At 36.8% G+C, this 22,345-nt stretch overlaps 1 protein-coding gene across 5 annotated transcripts in view; it reads left to right on the forward strand.

The window, feature by feature from the left end:
* Nucleotides 1-22,345, forward strand: part of CDK17 (cyclin dependent kinase 17) — a 121,818-nt gene that overhangs the window by 40,136 nt on the left and 59,337 nt on the right. For all 5 annotated transcript variants that reach the window (XM_073788332.1, XM_073788331.1, XM_073788330.1 and 2 more), the window contains exons 2-3: nt 9,610-9,756; nt 18,972-19,136. In XM_073788332.1, the coding sequence (XP_073644433.1) occupies nt 9,639-9,756; nt 18,972-19,136 (283 nt within the window). In that variant the 5' untranslated portion in view covers nt 9,610-9,638. The remainder of the gene's footprint in view (nt 1-9,609; nt 9,757-18,971; nt 19,137-22,345) is intronic.

A 22,345-nucleotide genomic window follows, 5' to 3' on the forward strand; every position in this document is an offset into this window, starting at 1 on the left:
TGCTCAGACTTTCAAAGGAAAAGAATCAGTCTCAGATTTGAACTCATAAAGGATTAAGATGTTTAAAGTGTTTGGTGAAAAAAACCTATAAGCATGATTGAAATTCTATTTCAGTGCTCTGTTAATATTTTGTACAATAACTTCGTGTTTTATACAAATAAGAAATTTGTGTCTTCAGTGAGAAAACTTAATTTTTGTTATTCCTCATCAAGTATAGCTAGCTTAAGTGTCTTAGAAAGTGCTAAATATTTATCATGATTTAATTATTGAGGAAAAGCTATTAGAAAATTTGCTTACAGGCCACTCAGTGAGTTTACCTCAGTTACAGAAGGTTTAATTTAAGACTATAGTCACTGAAGAAAATGTTATAAAGAAATAAATAAAGTTCTCTTTGTTGAGAAGTCATATTATTCTACTTGATATTTTGGAAAGATTGACAACAGCAGGACTTAGTGGAAAAGTACTAGTCTGTCATTTCAGTCTTAGATTTAAATTCAAACTTTAAAATGCTTAATTTGTTCTGCACGTAAATTCTGCTTCTTTACCTACAGAAAAGTCATAGGCATTTTTAAAACAATCTCAGCTTTTTCTTCAACTTTTCCTGCAATTATTAATAAGAAGTTGTTTTAAGAATGTTTCAAAGACATAAGCAGAGAATTACCACTCAAATAAGTCCTTTAATCAAGAGAAATTTGGATTATAAGGTAAATTTGTGTACAAAAATTTTTTATTGGAAGTACCAAAGGGCCACAAAATGACAGCATTTTTTCAGGTAAATACTCATAGTAGAGGATCTAGTTTGTGAGTTTTCATAGCTGTTGTCTTAACAACAACAACAATAACAAAGTGTTTCCCATTCCTAGGGCAAAACTCAGTTGGCATTCCAGGATGGTTATCTGTATTCTCTAAGTAAATAGAATATGGGCATTCCTCAGATATATTGCAGATTTGTTTCCAGACCCCTGCATAAAACTTATGTTTACACTATACTGTAGTCTAAGTGTGCAATAGCGTTATGTCTAAAAAAACCAGTGTATACACCTAAATTAAAAAATACTTTATTGCTGAAAAATGCTAACCATCATCTGAGCCTTCAGTGACTTGTAATCTTTTGGTGGAGGATGGCTGTTGACTGATCATTGTGGTGGTTGCTGAAGGTTGGGGTGACTGGCAGTTTTTTAAGATAACAGCTGCTGCATCAATTGATTCTTCCTTTCATGACCGATTTCTCTATAGAATACAATGCTGTTTGATAGCATTTTACCCACAGTAGAACTTCTTTCAAAATTGGAGTCAGTCCTCTCAGACCCTTCTGCTGTTTTATCAACTAAGTTTGTATAATATTCTGAATCATTCGTTGTCATTTCAGCAGTCCTCACAGCATCTTCACCAGGAGTAAATGCTAGCTCAAGAAACCACTTTCTTTGCTCATCTGTAAGAAGCAACTCCTCATCTGTTAAAGTTTTATCATGAGATTGTAGCAATTCAGTCATATCTTCAGGTCCCACTTTAATCCTAGTTCTCTTGCTGTTTCTACCAAATCTGCAGTTTCTTCCTCCACTGAAGTCTTAGACCCCTCAGAGTCATCCATGAGGATTGGAATCAACTTCTGCCAAACATTCTGTTAATGTCTTCCCATGAATCACGAATGTTTTTTAATGACATCTAAAATGGTGAATCCTTTCCTGAAGGTTTTCAATTTTTGTCTAGATCCCTCAGAGGAATCACTATATATATAGCAACTATAGCCATATGAAGTGCATTTCTAAAATAACAAGACATGAAAATCAAAATTACTCCTTGATCCGTGGGCTACAGAGTGGATGTTGTGTTAGCAGTCATGAAAACAACACTAATGTCATTGTACATCTCCATTAGAGCTCTTGGGTGACCAGGTGCATTGTCAATGAGCAGGTAATATTTTGAAAGGATTCTTTTTTTCTGAGCAGTAGTTCTCAAAAGTAGGCTTAACATGGGGCTTCCCTGGTGGCGCAGTGGTTGAGAGTCCGCCTGCCGATGCAGGGGACACGGGTTCGTGCCCCGGTCCGGGAAGATCCCACGTGCCGCAGAGCGGCTGGGCCCGTGAGCCATGGCCGCTGATCCTGGGCGTCTGGAGCCTGTGCTCCACAACGGGAGAGGCCACAACAGTGAGAGGCCCGCGAACTGCAAAAAAAAAAAAAAAAAAAAGTAGGCTTAAAATAGTCGGTAAACCATGTTGTAGACAGATGTGCTGTCATCCAGGCTTTGTTGTTCCTTTTACAAAGCACATGCAGAGTAGATTTAGCATAATTCTTAAGGGCCCTAGGATGATTGGAATGGTAAATAAACATTGACTTCAGTTTGAAGTCACCAGCTGCGTTAGCCCCTAACAACAGAGTCACCCTTTCCTTGGAAGCTTTGAAGCCAAGCATTGATTTTCCCTCCTATGAAAGTCCTAGATGGTATCTTCTTCCAGTAGAATGCTGTTTTGTCTACATTGAAAATCTGTTGTATAGGGTAGCCACCTTCATTAATTATCTTAAATCTTCTAGATAACTTGCTGCAGCTTCTACATCAACACTTGCTGCTTCACCTTGTACTTATATGTTATGGAGATAGCATCTTTTCTTAAACCTCGTGAACCAACGACCTCTGCTAGCTTCAGACTTTTCTTCAGCTTCCTCATCTCTCTCGCCTTCATAGAATTGAAGAGAGTTAGGGCCTTGCTGTGGTTTAGGCTTTGGCTTAAGGGAATGTTGTGGCTGGCTTGATCTTCCATCCAGCGCATTAAAACTTTCTCCATATCAGAAGTAAGGCTATTTTGTTTTCTTATTCGGGTGTTCATTGGAGTAGCACTTTTAATTTCCTTCAAGAATATTTCCTCCGCATTCACAATTTGGCTAACTGTGTGGCACAAGAGGCCTAGCTTTTGGCTTGTCTTGGCTTTCAGCATGCTTTCCTCAGTAAACTTAGTCATTTTTAGCTTTTGATTTAAAGTGAGGGATGTGCGACCCTTCTCACTTGCACACTTGGAGGCCATTGTATGGTTATTGATTGGCCTAATTTCAGTATTGTGTCTCAGGGAATAGGGAGGCCTGAGGAGAGGGAGAGAGTTGGGGGAACCGCTGGTGGGTGGAGCAGTCAGAACACATATAACATTTATGAAGTTTACTGTCTTAGATGGGCGAGGTTTGTGGTGCTCCAAAACAGTTACAATAGTAACATCAAAGATTGCTGATCACAGATCAACCCAACAAATATAATAATAATGGAAAAGTTTGAAATATTGTGAGAATTACCAAAATGTGACAGATACGAAGTCAGCGAATGCTTTTGGAAAAATGGCACCTGTAGACTTGGAGGGTTGCTGCAAACGTTCCATTAGTGTAAAAAACACATTATCTGTTGTGGAGTAAAACAAAGTGCAATAAAGATGCACTTTGTTTTACTGCATGCTTATGTATGCTTGTAGTTACATTTTCAGGATTAAAAAAAAAATGAAAAAATTTCTTAATTGTACAGCAGGCAATCCCAGATCAAATTTTAGGTGATAAAGTAAGGTAACACATTACATGTTTCTTTTAAGCACTTGTAGTTGGAAACTGATTTTTGAACATTTTCAGCTCTGTGTGTGTGTGTGTGTGTGTGTGTGTGTGTGTGTATAAATATATATGGGGAGGGAGGAAGAGAAAGAGGCAGGGTTTATAGTAAGTCATTCTGAGTATCATTTATTGCCCCTTTACCTTTTAAAATTTGATCTAGCTATGGCAAAAAGCTGGAGATCTTTTTGACAACTAGAAAGGCATAAAAGTTGTTTTGTATTATACATGCACACAGATATATTCGAATGGGTATATATATATATATGGAATATATATGTATTATATATACGTGGTAAGTGCTGTGAGTAAAAAAAAAAAACAACTAAGGATAAAGGAATAGAGAGGGTCAGGGTCAGGAAAGAGCCCTTTGCAGGGTAAAGCTTATGTTGAAATTTGAGCATTTATAATTGTTCTCTAGATAGCTAAGTCTTTAAAATATTAAAACCAAACAGTTGTGGAGTTTTTATTTAGAGTTTATTTTAAATTACAGTACATTTACTTGTAAGGTAAAAATAGCTTTTTCAGTGGCATGAATTTAAATATAAAACAATATTTAAGCGTTCACTATAAATTACTGTTAATATATCTTAATCTTCATGAAAATGACAGTGTAAAGATCCTAACAATCCCAAATAAAAGTTTTTGCTAAAACAGAAAAAATATTTTACCCCAACTGTTTTTTAAAAAATATTATTTATTCATTTGGCTGTGCTGGGTCTTAGTTGCGGCACGCGAGATCTTTAGTTGCAGCTTGCGATCTCTTGGTTGCGTCATGTGGGATCTAGTTCACTGACCAGGGATTGAACCCAGGCCCCCTTGTGTTGGGAGTATGGAGTCTTAGCCACTGGACTACCAGGGAAGTCCTTTAACGCAACTCTCAAGGGTTTTGGTTTTAGGAAATCAGTAGTTTAGCACTGCTTTATTAATATACAGTACATATTAGTTAACCTTCAAGCTAATGTAAATAGTAATATTTACTTCACAAAAGGTGTTTTATTGTAGCATTGCATGTGTTTTTGTCCTCGACCTAATGGGCAAAAAAGTTGACATGCGTAATTCTTCTTAAAGATAATTAGATATGTCAAGGAATCTTTAATTTGGGCGTATTTTTTCTTTAATAATGATCTAGGCATTGTTGATGAAATTCCTTAACATCTGTGTTTACTGATCATTGTGACTTAATTAAAAGGTTACAGTTATAGCATGGAAGATTAAAAAAATAGGACCTTTTTGAGGATGCGATGTGTTTTATTATGAAGTTTTTCTTTTTTATAAATTTATTTTTGGCTGCATTGGGTCTTCGTTGCTGTGCGTGGGCTTTCACTAGTCGCGGTGAGCGGGGGCTACTCTTCGTTGCGGTGCGCGGGCTTCTCATTGTGGTGGCTTCTCTTGTTGTGGGGCATGGGCTCTAGGTGCCTGGCCTTCAGTAGTTGTGGCACGTGGGCTCAGTAGTTGTGGCTCACGGGCTCTAGAGCGCAGGCTCCTTAGCTGTGGCTCACGGGCTTAGTTGCTCTGCGGCACGTGGGATCTTCCCAGACCAGGGCTTGAAACCGTGTCCCCTGCATTGGCAGGCGGATTCTTAACCACTGCACCTCTTATTAATGAATTAGAAATGTCCTTCTTATTCCTGACAGAGAAGAAAATACATAAAGTTAGTTACTTTATATACTAGAATTTTCTTCACTCTTGATGGAAATGCATACTGTTCTGAGTTATAAACACATAGAATTTCAACTAATATATTGTTCAAAAGCATTGTATGAAGAAAAAGTTAAGGCTTATGTGATTTCCCTTTCCCCCCCTTTTCTGTACCCACTTAAAACCATCAAGATTTACTTGGCGCTCTATAGTGGCATTGCCCAATATAAATATAATGTGAGCACCATACTGAATTTTAAAGTATTTTGCAGGTATATTTAATTAGTAGAGTTAGTTTTAGAAATATTGATAAATTTTACTTAAATATGTCTAGAATTTTTCAAAATCATGTTATGCATATAACAATAGATTTTTTACGTTCTTTTAAAATACTAAGTCTTTAAAATCCAGTGCATATTTTTTATTTACAGTACAAGGCAGTTTGGAGTGACCACTTTTCACATACATGGTCAGAATGGGATGTTACCATGTTATGTGAATTAATTCTGTAATAACATGTCTGTTATAGTTTGTTATTTTATCCTTATTTGTCATCTAAAATAAGAGGCAGGTACATGGTCAGCAAGCTTTCAAAAATGGTGTGCAAATTCTGAAGTGGTGATGTTTGTATAGTTACGTAGACATTCGTGACCACATGACTGTTTGAGAAAATTGGAGTCAAAAGGTTGGTAACTGTGAGCTTCTAGCACTTAGGGGTTTTTGTTAGGGCACACAGATTTCTTGAAGGAGTGTGTGTTGAGGGTTCCTAAGATACTCTCATGCTTGATAATTTGCTAAAAGGGCACAGAAATCAGAGAAAAGCTGTGAAACTCATGATTGTTTTATTACAGTGAAAAGATAACAGATTAAAATCAGCAAAGGGGAAAGGGTATATAGGGTGGAGTCCAAGAGAAACCAGGTGTGAGTTTCCAGTTATCCTCTCCTAGTGGAGTTGCATGACAGTGCTCCATTCCTCCAGTTGTCCTGTATGACAGCATGGCAAAGTGGTGCCAGCCAGGGAAGCTTACCTGAATCTTCGTGTCCAGAGGTTTTTTTAGGGGTCAATTATATAGGCATGGAAGTACCTACATGACTGTCTTTAGTTACTTAGTCTCCAGTTTCCCTTATTCCTCCTCCCCCCTGAGGTCAGGCTGATAAATGGTGTGGCCCAAAGCCCCAGGCATACAGAGATAGGGATTTACCATAATTCACATTGTTAATATAAATTACCTGGTGTGGCCCAAGATTTTAGGTGTACAAAGAAATTTATCAGGCAGGATATTGCAAGGGGTCAGAGGTTATCTTCTAGGAGCTTGTCTTAGGTGATTCCTTTCTTTGGAATATGCAGAGTTTAACCCCCCAAGCTTGCAGAGTTACCCCTTAACTGCACAGGATGATTCTGGATACAAAGGAGGGTGTCTCTAGTATCAATTCTTAGAGAAACAAAAGGGTAGATGAAGATTGGTGATAGCTCAATTCACCTTAAATATCTAATATGTTTTAAGCAAATGGCATGGATTACTGACTGTCAAGGTAGAGCTATATAAAGGCTGACTTTGAGAAGTAAAGAATCTAGCATTTAGGACAGCCATATAGTTACAGGTTTCTTAGTTGGAAACAACTCTTAAAGTTTACTGACTGCCTCCTATAAATTCACCTTGTTTGCTAAAGTATATGTTATCTCCTTTAATCCACATCTGAATGTCCATTTCTGCCTGTGATGGGAGGAACTTGTATCAGACTAAGGCTCCCTATGAGACTAGGGAAAAAATATAGTTTGAAGGCATCGTAGAGCTTTTGAGTCAGTGAAGACTTCAGGAGTAAAGATTCAGGAGAGAAGAGAAATAGACATATTCTGTGGGTTTCCTCTAGAGATATTTTCTAACTCTTAAGCTCTTTTGGATAAGAAGATAAAAGTTGAGCAGTGTATGAGAGGTGAGCAAAAAGCAACTGAGGGAGTTGAGTGGAGCTTTCAATAGTTTCTGTTGTTGTTTTAGTCCTAGGTTTGCAGTTTGAATCTTTTGAAAGGCCACACCATAGGAGTGGGAACAAACAGAAGTAGGCCAGACTTTACAGTATCTGAAACTCAGTCTCAAGCCAGCTCTGTTCCTGATTGGACTGAGGTAATCTCTTACTCTGACTGCTTGTTAGAAAAAAATTAAATCCTTTCTGGAAGAAGATAATAACATCATCCAGAGCTTCTACATTTTTTCTTCCATATTTTCATACAGTCATTCACATACAATGTGTAGTATTCAGTAAAAAAATCACTATGCATTCAACAGGACCAACAGAGAAAAACCAGCATAGAAACAGGTTATGCATGTTATTCATAGGTTGTGTAATTCTGCAGTTATAGACAAGAACTTTAAAATACTATAACCTAGTCATGAAAATAGATGGCAAGGTGAAGAATTGCAGTAGAGAACTTGAATCTATAGAAAGGGATCAAATAGGAATTCTAGGATTGAAAATACAGTAACTAAAATTTAGAACCCAGTAGATCAGTTTAACTGCGGTTTAGGCACTGCTGAAAAGAGGTCAGCTGGAAGGTTAGTTAGTCGAAAATATTCCGCAACATTGATTTGTCTTTAAGTATGTAAAACAGAGTTGGTAAAACATAGTATTATCACTTATAAACTTGTATTCAGTACCCTACCCCGAGCCTTTGAGCAAACAAAAATTATTCATTAAAAATATCTTATGTAGAGTTCACTTGTTCAGCACACTCAGCTACTTGGAATAGAGCCCTAGGATGAGAAAATAAGCAAAATACAGATTCAAGATAGATATCCAGAGCTGGATGGTAAAACAGGTATTTTAGCATAGGGGAGTTAGAAGCAGCTCTTAGTTGGGGTAATGGTTACAGTACACTTGGTAATCTGGTAAACTAGCTCACCACAATTAAGACTGTAAATTAGAAAAGAAGTTACAGGTAAATAATTGAGGAATTGGTTTTGGCAGCAAATACCTTGTTTGATCATATCCAAGACTCCACTATGAATTATACCATTAGTGTATGTACTACTAGGAAAAAAGAAAGCTGTCAATTATAATTGACATCCCATTACAGTAAGTCCCCTACATACAAACCTTCAAGTTGTGAACTTTCAGAGATGTGATATGTGTTCCATCAACATCAGGCGTGAGTGAAATTGCAGCTTGCCCTCCATCTCCTATTGCAGATGATCCTTCATCTCTGCCAATTCCCACCTCCTCTCCCTCCTCCAGTCAGTAACTCTTCTTGCCTGTTCACTCGATGCCAGCCCCTGTATGCCAACTGTTGTACTGTACTACTGTACTTTTCAAGGTAGTGTACTGTAAGATTAAAAATGTTTTCTTTATTTTTTGTGTTTGTTTTTATGTACTATTTGTGTGAAAAGTATTATAAACCTATTACAGTACAGTACTGTATAGCTGCGTGTGTTAGTTGAGTACCTAGGCTAACCTTGTTGGACTTATGAACAAATTGGACTTATGAACACGCTCTTGGAATGGAACTCATTCGTATGTAGGGGACTTAACTGTAATTGTGATACATCCTGATTTCAGAGATGTTAAAATGTGGAGGAAAAGGTAAATGGTAATCTTAGTTTTAAATCTCAGTTCTATCCATAATTGTTTGTTTGCCTTCTGTCAGGGAACTTCTTTGAGCCTATTTGCTTATTTGTGAAAATGGGATAGTATAGTATGCTCTTTAGAATTAGGAAGACTAAATGAATTCAGAGACATGAGAGTGTCTAGTATGGAGTAGGCATTTGAAACCTGTTAATTTGACTTTTATTTTTTCCTTCTAAAATTTGGCATTGTTAAAATAATAGGAGGAGACTCCTGACAGCTGACCAGGGTGGGGGGAAGAACAAACCCCCAATATATTGGCTAAATAAGAAGTTAAAAAAGAAAATTTCTGTTGGAGCTGTTTAATAAATTGTCAAGCATCATTCTTTATTCTCCCTACCCCACCTCTTTCACCTGTCTTATCCCCTCAGTTATATTTAAAGGTATCACTGACTGGTTCCAATATGATGATTGATATTTATAATAATGGAACCTACACATCAAAATAATGATATATTTTCACTAAATTGGTTTTTACAAAGCTCATTTTAGGAAGATTTGTAATCCTTCTAAGTTTAGTTGTGATGCTTAAAATCTCAGTCTTTAGTTTGTAGAATTCTTGCTCTTCTGATGATGCGATATGAGTATGGCATTAATTCAAGTGAGTGGATCTTTTTAAGGAAGGGTTGGATTTTGTGATGTTTGATGGATGTGAGAATTCCTCATTTTATTCTTATTTTGAAGATTCCCAGTAAACCGAGAACAGCATTTTTCTGGAGCTGTAAGATATTCATAGCTTTAATCTTATGTTCATTCTGTTCTCTTCTTTCAGGATTTTTCAAGTCACATTCAGTTGATAGGATGAAAAAATTTAAGAGAAGGCTATCCCTCACGCTTCGAGGAAGCCAGACTATTGATGAATCGTTGTCTGAATTGGCTGAACAAATGACTATTGAAGAAAACAGCAGCAAAGATAATGGTAAATATTGAGGGGGTAGGGAAGGGGAGGAGAGAATTGAATTACATGATAAATCGAATGTAAATTTACTTTCCTGATTAGTCCTTAGTAGGTTCCTTCTGTTTATTTCTCTGCCTCCTTCCCTAGTTCAATAACTTTGGCTTGCTTACTGGAATGTTCCATTCTTACTCCAACAGTGTTACTATAGCTGGTCTCTAACCCTGATGAATTCTCTATCCTGTTTATCTTTCCATTTTTCATTAGTTCTTAAATAAGAATACTTTGTATAATATTATCCTAGTTAAGTAGCTATTTTAAAATTAACATTTAAATATTTTTGTTTTCTTATAACAAAGTTTATACAGCTTAAAAGTGCATAGTAAGTTTGTGAAATTCCTGAGAATTCCCTGGTGGTCCAGTGGTTAAGACTCTGTGCTTTCACTGCCGAGGGCCTGGGTTCAATCACTGGTCAGGGAATTAAGGTCCCACAAGCCATGCGGCGTGGCCCCCCAAAAAAAAAGTTTGTGAAATTCCTGTTTTAAATTTCATCAGTTTTATAACATTATATATGCATATATTGACTATCCACATAGACGACAAGGTTTATCATATGAGTGAATCATACCATTTTTTTACTTTATATTGACCAAAGAATCTATCCATAGTATTGAAAGCAGTTAATAGTAGATAGGCATATAATGTTTCACAAGTTTGACAGTTCTTTTTACAGTGTAAAGTAGTTAGTACACAGATGTTGATATAAAATAAAAAGTTTGTTAAATTGAATGGATTAAAATGCAAAATCCTGATGAAATCTGTAGAACAAGCCTACATATTCAAAACTGAAATAGCCCTAGAGATGTCATAGTAATAACCAGGAAGGAGCTTACAGGAATGGCTGCCAGTGTGTCATAATGTGCAGATTCTCTTCCTTGCCTCTGCCTGAAGTTCTTCTGTTTAGAGGTTTGTGGCAGTTGGTGAAAACATGAATACCCTCACCCCCTCTGGATGAAATGTAACTGTCCTTGTGAGAGAGGGAAAGGTATAATGGAAAGTGCTCTGGACTTTAAAAGTCATGGATTGGGACTTCCCTGGTGGCACAGTGGTTAAGAATCCGCCTGCCAATGCAGGGGACATGGGTTCAAACCTTGGTCCGGGAAGATCCCACATGCTGCGGAGCAACTATGCCCATGTGCCACAACTACTGAGACTGTGCTCTGGAGCCCGTGAGCCACAACTACTGAGCCCGCATGCCACAACTATTGAAGCTCACGCACCTAGAGCCCATGTTCCACAGCAAGAGAAGCCACCGTAATGAGAAGCCCGCGTACAGCAATGAAGAGGAGACCCCGCTCACCGCAACTAGAGAAAATCCGTGTGCAGCAACAAAGACCCAACGCAGCCAAAAATAAAATAAATAAATAAATTTATTTTTTAAAAAAGTCATGGATTGGAATTTGGGATACACTTACACACTTATTAGTTACATGACTCTGGGTAAGTAATTTATCCTACCCAACCTTCAGTTTATCTCTTCCTCAGAAGGGTCATTATTTTACTCAAGGTTATCTGGCTCATAATATAGGAGGGGAAACATAGATGAGTTTGGTAGAAAATTTAAAATAATAATTTGGTTATAATTTACTTTAAGAGAGAAATATTTTACATTTGGATCAAATCTCAAAGCTGATATTATAATGTTTTACTTTTATTCCTTTTGCCAGGAGAAAAATCCTTAATTCTCTCTCAGATCCCCTTTGATTTCTTGTTATTAATTAAACCCTGTATATTCATTCTTATGATCCACTCCACGAGTCTTGCGAGCTATTCGCCAATGATATTCAGGAGTAAAGTAAGCACAGAATACATCTTGATAGATGCTTTCTGGGAACACATTCTGGATGGGAATTTGACTACAAGACAAACCTCTTAAAAATAAAAAAAGAGTGTGAGTCAAAGAAAATGTACATACTTTTTGGAGAGCCAATTAATATTTTAGATTCATAGCATATTTCCTGGAATATTTTAGTATTAATTGTCTTAAAACATGCTTAATTTATAATGAATGGTGAAACATTGAAAATTTTTTTCAAATAGAACATAGTTTAAAGTTTACTTTTATTCTAATAGTAACATTAACAATTAGTAAAGAAGAGAAAATAGAAACTCTGCTGAGTTTCCTCTTTAAGTTTTTCGAATTACTTGAAATAATACTTGAAGATGTCATAATAGACTGATTCCTCTTGGGTTGCAGAGATTGCTGGTAGCATAGGCTATCTCTGAGTTATATCTGCTATTACTTATTTCCTATGTATAACAACGGCACATGGGACAGCTTTCACAAAGATTCTTTACCTTTTTGGTTATCTTTCAGTACCTGATAGCTGGTTCCAACATTTTCTTTCTTTATGGAGTTTATCTTAAAGGTAAAAAGCTCCTAAGATTGGTAACACACACAGTCTGTGTCTGAATATGGTTTAATGAATGAGAAGAGGTAGACTATACTTCTTAAAAGATCTTCTCACATACACTATAACCAGTTTGTAAAGCAAGTGATATTTGTCTAACAACTATATAGTGGTAGTGCTGGCTTGAGGAGGAAGAATATAGTTTATAACTTTCTTAAACTAAACCAATTTTTCATCTCCTGTCTTTTGTTCAGTCACTTGTATGAGCAGAATCCTCTTACTCTTGCAATATATATAGGCAGGTGTCTCTCATGCATATTCTAGGACAAATAAAATGAGAAAGTACACCTAAATGGGGCTAATACTATAAAAATCTTGGAAAAATTATAATGCATATGATACAGTTGGTGTATCAAAATGTACATACACTGTCACTCATACATGTTCTACCTCCATCCAAAGAGCATTTGAGCTATTATCTCTATTTTGATAATTATGAGTCATACTGTGAAGGCTTTAACTCAGTTATAAATGTATAATATAATTATAGTTCGCATTAGAGTACCTTTCTAGATAAGCTAGTGTGTTTACAGATTGATCGGTGGATTGAACCCCAGGGAAAGAGGAATCTTGAATTTATATTTAGTGTGTTAAAATTAGGTTGAAAGTTTGCAAACTTGGTTGATTTAAGCATACTGGCCTTAACTCAATACAGCTTTTCCTAATTATAAAATGAAATTTTTGCACTAAAATTTACAAACTGAAGTATAAGAAACATTTTTTTCTAAAGTACTTTCAAGGAAAGAGAATTCTGAGCACATCAGATTTTTTTTTTCTTAGTAACTGAGAAGGCACTGAATATTTCATTAAAAAAAAAAACTGTCAAACATTAATTCATCTCAGTTCCTCAGAAGTTAAAAATAGAATTACCATATAACCCAGTAGTTCCATTCCTAGGAATATATCCAAATAATTGAAACAAGTATTCAAACAGAATCTTGCACATGAATGTTTATATTTATAGCAGCAGTATTTACAGTATGCAAAAGGTGGAAACAACTCAAATGTCCATCAACAGATGAATGTATAAACAAAATGTGACATATTCCGGGAATGGAATATTATTCAATCATAAAATGGAATGAGGTACTGATACATGCTACAATATGGATGAATCATGAAAACTGAAAGAAACCAGACCCCAAAGGTCACATATTCTATGATTCCGTTTTTATGAAATATCCAGAATAGGTAAATCCAGAGACAAAAAGCAGCTGAGTGGTTGCCAGGGACTCAGGAGAGGGGGGAATGCGGAGTGACTGTGTAGTAGATACAGGGTCTCCTTTGGTAGTGATGAAAATATTTTGGAACTAAATAGAAGGGATGGTTGTACAACATTGTACATCTACCAAATAAAATGATTAATTTTATGTTAGTGAATTTCATCTCAGTAAAAACAGTTCATCTGAAAAATACCTTTTTCTCATAGATTCTTGATTTGCTTGCTAGAAGTCTTACTATGATTTTAGACATACAGAAAGTTACATTTCATGATGTTGTCTTTAAGTAGTTAGCCTTACTCTGTAATGAGAAGTGTATTGAAATTATTGATTTGATGAGGAGGACAGGTGACAATTTAATTATGATGAAGAGAATAGATCACACTTATAGAAAGGCAAAAGTAGTGTTTTATTACACGTAAACTATTTGAGGCTTACAAAGGCAGCAATAACAAGAACAAAAAAAACCCCCAAAAGGCAAAGATTGAAATGGTCCAGTTTTCCTGATATTCAGTTTCTTGTCCTTACTCCTCAGTCTGTGCACTGGGACAGTTTATCGTGTTGTTCAGAATTAACAAGACTAGTTTTATGGATATTGTGAGACCTTGTCTTATTTCCAGGTTTCTCCCTTTCTCCTGGTAATCTGATACATCGGGGTCCCCAACCCCCCCCCCACCCCCCCCACCCCCCCCCCCCCCACCCCGGGCCGAACAGCAGGAGGTGAGCACAGCAGGAGGTGAGCGGCGGGCAAGTGAGCAAAGCTTCATCTGCCGCTCCCCATCGCTCCCCATGGCTCGCATTACCGCCTGAACCATCCCCCACCCCCACCCCACCCCACCCTATCTGTGGAAAAGTTGTCTTCCACGGAACGGTCCCTGGTGCTAAGAAGGTTGGGGACTGCTACACTACATGGTAGCAGTGACAGTTTTTGACAATAGTGGATGACATAGGGTGTTCTAAGTAGTGCTAACTCCTCCAAATAGGACAAGGTCTGTGAGAGGATGAGGCTGAAAGCACAGACTTCATTGGATGTATGTAGGGTCTGGAATAGGATCGGGTTAATAAGAGAGCTTACAAGAGCAGGATTAGGAACCAGAGAGTGAGTTAAGGCTACGAGGTGTTGGCTAAGAAATTCGTTCTCCTGATCATAGTAGTACACATAATCAGAATATCCAAATAAGATGTCAAATAAATTTCTTAGTGGAATCTAATGATTGCCATGTTATGATATTAAAAAGTCATTGAAATCCTTACTTGGAACTAATTATAGAATAGGAAAGATCTAGTGCAGGTTTTCATATAGATTTCCATTACTTTTAAAAATATATTGTAAAATATATATAACCTGTAATTTACTATTTTAACCATTTTGAAGCATACAGTTTTAGTGTTAGTACATACATTCACATTGCTGTGCAGCCACCACCACTAACCATATCTAGAACGTTTTCATCAGCCCAGACTGAAACACTGTACACATTAAACAGTAATTCCGGACTTCCCTGGTGGCGCAGTGGTTGAGAATCCACCTGCCAATGCAGGGGACACAGGCTCGAGTTCTCGTCTGGGAAGATCCCACATGCCGCAGAGCAGCTAAGCCCGTGTGCCACAACTACTGAGCCAGCATGCCACAACTACTGAGCCTGCTCTCTAGAGCCCGTGAGCCACAACTACTGAAGCCCGCACGCCCAGAGCCCGTGCTCCGCAACAAGAGAAGCCACCTCCATGAGAAGCCCTTGCACTGCAACCAAGAGTAGCCCCCGCTCGCCACAACTAGAGAAAGCCTGCGCGCAGCAACGAAGACCCAATGCAGCCAAAATTTAATTAATTAAAAAAAAAAGAAAACAGAAAGATCAGTAGTCTGTAATAACCTATATGGGAAAAGAATCTGAAAAACAATGGATACATGTATATGTGTAATTGAATCACTGTGCTGTACACCTAAAACTAACACAACATTGTAAATCAACTATACTTCAATATAAAATAAAAATTACAAAAAAACAAAATAGTAATTCCCCATTCTCCTCTCCCTTCAGGACCTGGTAACCACTATTCTCCTTTGTCTATTTGTCCTCTTCTGTCTAACTTATTTCATTTAGCATAATGCCTTAAAGGTTTCCACTTCTTTTTAAAATAGAGTATTATTATCTTACTGAACTGTCCAGTTAATTGCTGTCATAATCTTGAAATGTGTGAATATTTGACCTCATCTAGTCCTATGACTTCAGCTACTATGTAATGCTGACTACACCGAAATTTGTTTCTCTAGTCAGGATTTTTTTCTGGATCTTTAGATTCATATCGAAATGCTTACTTGGCTTCTCCACATAGATGTCTAATAAGAACCTTAAATTTAATACATATGACTAAACCACAAAGCTTGATTTCCTCCCCCCACCAAATCAGCTTCTACTCCAACTTGCCTCACTTAACCTAAACCACTTAAAGCTAGAAATCCAGGAATTATCCTTGATTATTTTCTCTTTTACCCTTTCTTCCCTCCTCTACCATTGTAGTTTCCTATATATTTACTACATAAATAACTTTTAAAAACTCACTGTTAATGATAGTCATTTGCATACTTGACACTTGATTCCAATTGTCCTTTCACATATTGTATTTCATATATTTTTAACAGTCACTCTATTGGAGATTTAAAATTTTTCTTTGGATAAATATTTTTAATGTAGGTTATCACTAAAAGCTGTGGTGGGGTGCGGAGAGTATGTATGAAAGTAATTTTGCAGCCAAGTCTGCTGGCCTTCTGGTTCTGCCTTTGTGTAGTATATCCTAAATCTGCCTGCTTCTCTTCATCCTCGTCCAGGCCACCATTATTTGTTGCTTCGAGTACTATACAATAGTCTCCTCCTCCTGTTTCCCTTCTGTTGTTTTCCTATCATCTGTTCTCCAGCAGCAACCAGAGTGATGTTTAAAAATTTTTTAAATTTTTGATAATTAATAGATTCAGGGGAAGTTGCAGAGATGGTATGAGAGGTTGCTTGTACCTTCTCTCAGTACCCCCACCCCCCCGCTTTTGGTTACACCTTCTGTGACTATAGAACATTGTCAAACGCAGGAAATTAACATTGGAATAAAGCGTCAATATAATTCTATGTCATTTTATCACATGTGTGGATTCATGTAACCACCAGTGCAGTCAGGATAAAGAGCTACTCAGCTGCCACAAAGAGACCGCTCGCATGCTACCCCTTTATAAGTCGTCCCTGCCTCCTTACCTCCCACTATCCCTGACCCCTCAGAGTGATATTTTTAAAACATGAATCAGATCATATTACCTCCTACTTCAGAGCTACCATAACTGCTTCCAATCTCAGAGTGAAATTTAGACTTCTGTGGTGACATATAAATCTGCTTCTCTCTCTGATCTTAATAACACTGTTCCCCCCACAATTATTACTATAGCTACACTTGCTTTCTTTCTGTTTCTCTGATGCAGTGGTTCTCAAAGTGTGACCCCTGGACGAGTAACATCAGCATCACCTGGGAATTTGTTAGAGATGCAAATTTTTGGATTCAATGCCTGACTTACTGAATCAGGAGGTCTGGGGGTGGGACCCAGAAATCTTGTGTTTTAACAAGTCTTTGAAGGTGATGCTGAAACATGCTAAAGTTTGAGGACCATTGCTCTAATAAGTCAAACTCTTTGCCACATGCTGACTTCTGCAGTAGCTTTTCCCTTTGTCTGGAATATCTTCTAACCCACCACTCACCCATCTTCCTATGACTGGCTCTTTCTTGCATTTATACTTATTTTGAAAATACCTCTACAGAGAGAACTTTTTTCAATATTCCAGTGTAAAATAACCACTCATTTATTTTCTACTATATCTCTCTATTTTAATCTTTTGCATATTACCTGTCATTATCTGATATTTTTCTTATTTATTAGTTTCTTATCTTTTTACCCCTTAAGTAGTTTCTATAGTTTCAAAGAGTAGTACCTTGTTTGTTTTGTTTACTTCTTCATGCCCAGGGCCTGGAAGAGTGCTTGTCAAATGGTAAGCACACAATAAATATCCCCTGAATAATTGAATGTATTTATGATCTCTGTTTTTTGTTTTGTTTTGTTTTTTTGCAATATTCCCCAGTACTATAAAGCTATGTTTCCCAGGATAACTTCAGAGAGCAACTAAAACGAATGTCTCTAGGCAGAATATTTATATATTATGATTGCAGATATGAAATATTATAACCTAGAAAGAGAAGATGTTTCTTATAGTTCTAGCCTGTATCCCCGAGTGTTTGTAACTAATTTATATGTTCATGACAGATACCCTCTTCCCATTCATTGTTAAATCATTGTTTGTTTCGCTAGGCTTAGGTTAAGATCCCCAAATCTTTGATCAGCTAGCTATTGCCAAGGAATGTACAGGCATGGGACATGGACTGATGTTCTGCTTTACTAGTTATGCATTTCCCCTACCTCCAGTCTGGTGTTCTACCCAGAGTAGATGACCTAGGCCTTGTGTGATCCTTGAGGGCTCTTTTGCCCCATCCTCCTCCTCTCTGCTCCTTTTAGGCAGCCATTATTAGTCGAGGCGCAAGCCCAGTGGCCTTCTTGGCTCATTTTTCATAAGCCCATGCCATGGTCTGTCTTGTTCTGTGGATCTGAACCACCCGGTCCTGCCAGTTGTTCTCTGTGTCTGATAAATCTTTACATGTAGAGGAATCTCCTCATCAGGAAATAATCCTTACTCCTGATTATCAGCTACAAAAGAAGAGCCAGCTGCACGTTAGAGGAAAAGATACTCAGAGAAGCCCACTTCCTTTTAAAATTCCTGACTACTCCCAGTAAAAACGTAATTCTAATACAGAAGACTGTGAGTCACAGAAGACTTCATGTCCTTAACAGTTACCAAAGCTCTTTGGAGGTGGAAAGGCGTCATGACATTCCCTATAAACATTATAAAACAGGATCTCCCCCATTTAGAATTAAATAATTTTTAAGTATTTTTGTAATGTTTCTGCATGGTTATAGGCCGATGATTTTTTTTAAAAAACTCTTTATAGTAAAAAATTCCAATTTGGGGTAATAAATTTCAGAACTTCTATATTGATCTGTACTTAAGTACTTCTGTTTTATTTACTAACTTGACATATTTTTTGAATGTCTAGCAAGTAGGGATATAAGTTACTTCAGGCCAGGATCATGTCTTTTATATTCTACAGCATGCCTAATCATAAAGCCTATATGAGGCAGTCAGTAAACGTAGAATTATGGAAACAGTCTTGAGATGTATTAAATCAAAAATCTTTGGGCTATATTAGTAATTTTGTGATTGCTAACCAATTTTGACTATTAAAAATCGGTAATTAAGTTACTAGATCAATTCCAAATAATGAAGAATTTTCTGTATTTTTTCATAGAAATTATTTTAATTCTAGTACTTTATATACATAGCCAAAGAAATGAGGTTAAATGTAACGATCTCTATCATAATCTTTGTTTTGTTTTCTCTCTTGCTTTCTCAATCCTTCTCATGTGATCCTGGATGGAATGATTTTTGGATTCTCTGAACCACAGAGCCTATCGTGAAGAATGGCAGACCTCCAACTTCTCACAGTATGCATTCCTTCCTCCACCAGTACACAGGGTCCTTCAAGAAGCCTCCATTGCGGAGACCACATAGCGTTATTGGAGGAAGCCTTGGCTCCTTCATGGCAATGCCCAGAAATGGAAGCAGATTAGGTAATTTGTTTTTTTAAAAAATTTTCTGACTGTAGCTTATGTCCATAGCTAAGTTTTAGTTGTATGCAAGTCAGCCAGCCTTTATTATCTAGTTTTTTTTGTAAGGTAAAAATCAAGTTGAGAATAAGAGGGAGAGCAGAAAGATGGAAAGGTCTAGAGAGGCAGTAGTGCTGACACTACAGAGGAATAATATTTGAAAATCTGTCCACCAGGAAGAAAACAAAACCCTTAAGAGGTGGATGCAGGATTTCAAGATGAATAGCAGTTTGAGATGGTGCTTAATTTAGGGTCATACTTAGTAACTCCAGATTATCACCATTTGATAGCTTAGTGTAATAATTAGTACATATGATGATTACCTGAGTTGTTATTCTTACATCACTGTGTCATTTTAAATATCTAGGAAAAATATATATCTGCAAGTTTCTGTTTATTTCTCTGGTCTTTTTTGATGGTTTCTTATTTATTTATCATGTTTTGTTTTTAAATAATTTTAAGTATAATTATTTTATAGTCTTATGACATAATTATATTTACTGAAGTTCCTGAGGGTTTTATTCTGCTTCTTGCTTTATCTGCTTACTCTAGCCATAGTAGATTATTTTCTCATGTGTTTTGTTAATTTTAGGAGGATGAGCTTATTATCTACAGGGGGGTTTTGTCTGTGGCTTACACTGGTTCATGAGAGATGATGGTTAAAATTTTCAGAAATTTTGCAAGCTGATTGTTAAACATAGCTATTATTAAAATTTAAATTATATACACATACAATTAAGTAAACTAAATTAAAAACAAAGGTAATGAATACTCAAAAGTCATTATTTCCTAATTATTTTACTACACTTTACTGTTGTCTATGCTTTGGGGGTTATTTATTTCTATTACATCTGAATAGTCAAAATACTGTGTCATGGTGTGCCCATTTCCCAACTGCATGTTCAGTGATGCCATGTGGGTAGCTTGAGGTTGGCCATGAACAGAGTATTTACCCCACAGAAGTTGGAAAACACTTCAAATCAGGGCTTAATTTATTGTTCTCTTGATTGTCTAGACTAGGGGTTGGCAAATTTTTTCTGTAAAGGGCCAGGCAGTAAAAATTTTTGAGGTTTTGTGGGCCATATATGGTCTGTTGCATAATCTTCTTTTTAAAATAATTCTTTAAAGATGCCAAAACCATTTTTAGCTCAGGGCCATACAAAAACAGGTCACATATGCTGATCCTTGGTCTAAACTTAAGAAAGTGACGTTGAAAACGTTAGTAATGCAGATTAAATTTAAAAATGTGTTGTCTGTCTGTAGCTGTTGCATTGTGAATTACACAAAAATTGAGCCATTTGAGAAGTAAATATTCTTCAGTTACTTAGAAACTATTACCTGATTCAGGAAAGAAGTTGCTCATACCAGTGACAAATGAGTGAAGTCTTGACGTAAGCCTCCATCATTTCACTTTTGTCTTGTTGACGGAAATGAAAATACCAACTGGTATCCGTGTCGGAACTATACTTGGCTCGGTAATGACATGAGTTGTTTCTTGGTTGAGTCAGATGCTACTCAAGATTTTTGATCTGTGCTAGTCTGAGATTAATATGCTCCTTTGTAGTCCTCATGCAGAAGAGCAGATTTCTTTTTTAAGTCTGCCTTTTACTGAAGATGTAGCTCTTTGAGAGTCTCGTGCCTTTCTAAAGGAGCTCTCATTTGCAGGTGGGACACCCGAGGCTTCATCTTTTATCTCAGGTGGCTGCTAAATCCAAGCACATTCTTACCAAATAAAAAGCCCATCCCAAGAAAGTGACAGAATCAATTTTTGCATAACAACTTTGGACTTTCAGTTCTCTGTCTTTGCTTCCTAGGTATTAAACATATATTCATGCAAACTTAGCTATACATTATAAACTATATTTTTATTCAACATTTCCTTGAGGAAGGAAGATTTTTAAATTTTGCTGGAAGTGGAAGGCATGGTTAAATTATCTTTAACATTTTAAAAGTGTGGCAGTAAAGAATGCTTGGCCTCGGATGTATTAAATACCATTGGATTAGGAATTAGTCACCCAATAAATACATTGACTTTCACTGCCATGTTAATAAATATTTTTTGTTCAGATGGGATAAAATTTCTCCAGAAATCTCTGTGTCATTGAAGTATATTCTTTTTTTTTTTTTTTTTTTTTTTGCGGTACGCGGGCCTCTCACTGTTGTGGCCTCTCCCGTTGCGGAGCACAGGCTCTGGACGCGCAGGCTCAGCAGCCGTGGCTCACGGGCTCAGCCGCTCCACGGCATGCGGGATCTTCCCGGACCGGAGCACGAACCCATGTCCCCTGCATCGGCAGGTGGACTCTCAACCACTGTGCCACCAGGGAAGCCCGATTGAAGTATATTCTTAAATTACATATTGGTTTATTAAAAACCATTATTACTATTTGCAGCTGCTTATCAGTGTGAAAAAGAATTTTCTTAATAATGTGTTATCAAGACAAAATACAGAAATGTATGAATTCTAAGACTGATTTGATGAGACCCTGGAGTTCAATTTTTTTGTTAATTTAAACAGTTCTTATATTTGTATAAGTAAATGTTAACTAAAAGCTCAAATTTATAATTATGAAATACTATTTTTATTTATTTTACATGTTGATATTTCATATAACATTTCATTTGAAAGAAAAGGTCCAGTTGTTTAGTCCATTCTTTGATTTTTTTTTAGTTAATATTTAATTCAGTAGAACATTTGTTGAGCCACCTACTAAGTATCATGAACTTTGTTTGGTTCTAGGAATAGAAAAGTGAATAAGCCAAATTCTTGCCCCAAGGATCTTATAACTTGGTATAAAACAACGTGAACCAAAAAATGCTCTTCAGTGCAGTAGGTGTGCTAGGTGTGGGTACAGTAGTCATCTGTGTCTGAGAGTAGAAAAGACTTCATGAGTGCTGATGACATATGTGCATAGTTTTGAAGAATGGGTTCACCAAATTGATAAAATGAAGAAAGGCATCTCTTACAGATAAGGAAAAAAAAAAGCTTGTTAAAGCACTGCAGTGTGAAACAACATGATACTTTTGGGGGAGTGAATAATTCTGTGGAGAGGACTGGTGGCAAGAGATGTGTTTGAGATCTAGCATTTGTTTCTGGTGGGCTGTTCTAGATGAATTAGAGGATGATTGACCAATGCAAATTTATGAGCAGATACAGAAGTATACAAGTTTGTTTT

The sequence above is a fragment of the Tursiops truncatus genome, chromosome 11 (genome assembly GCF_011762595.2).
Source record: "Tursiops truncatus isolate mTurTru1 chromosome 11, mTurTru1.mat.Y, whole genome shotgun sequence".
NCBI classification, from domain to species: Eukaryota; Metazoa; Chordata; class Mammalia; order Artiodactyla; family Delphinidae; genus Tursiops; species Tursiops truncatus.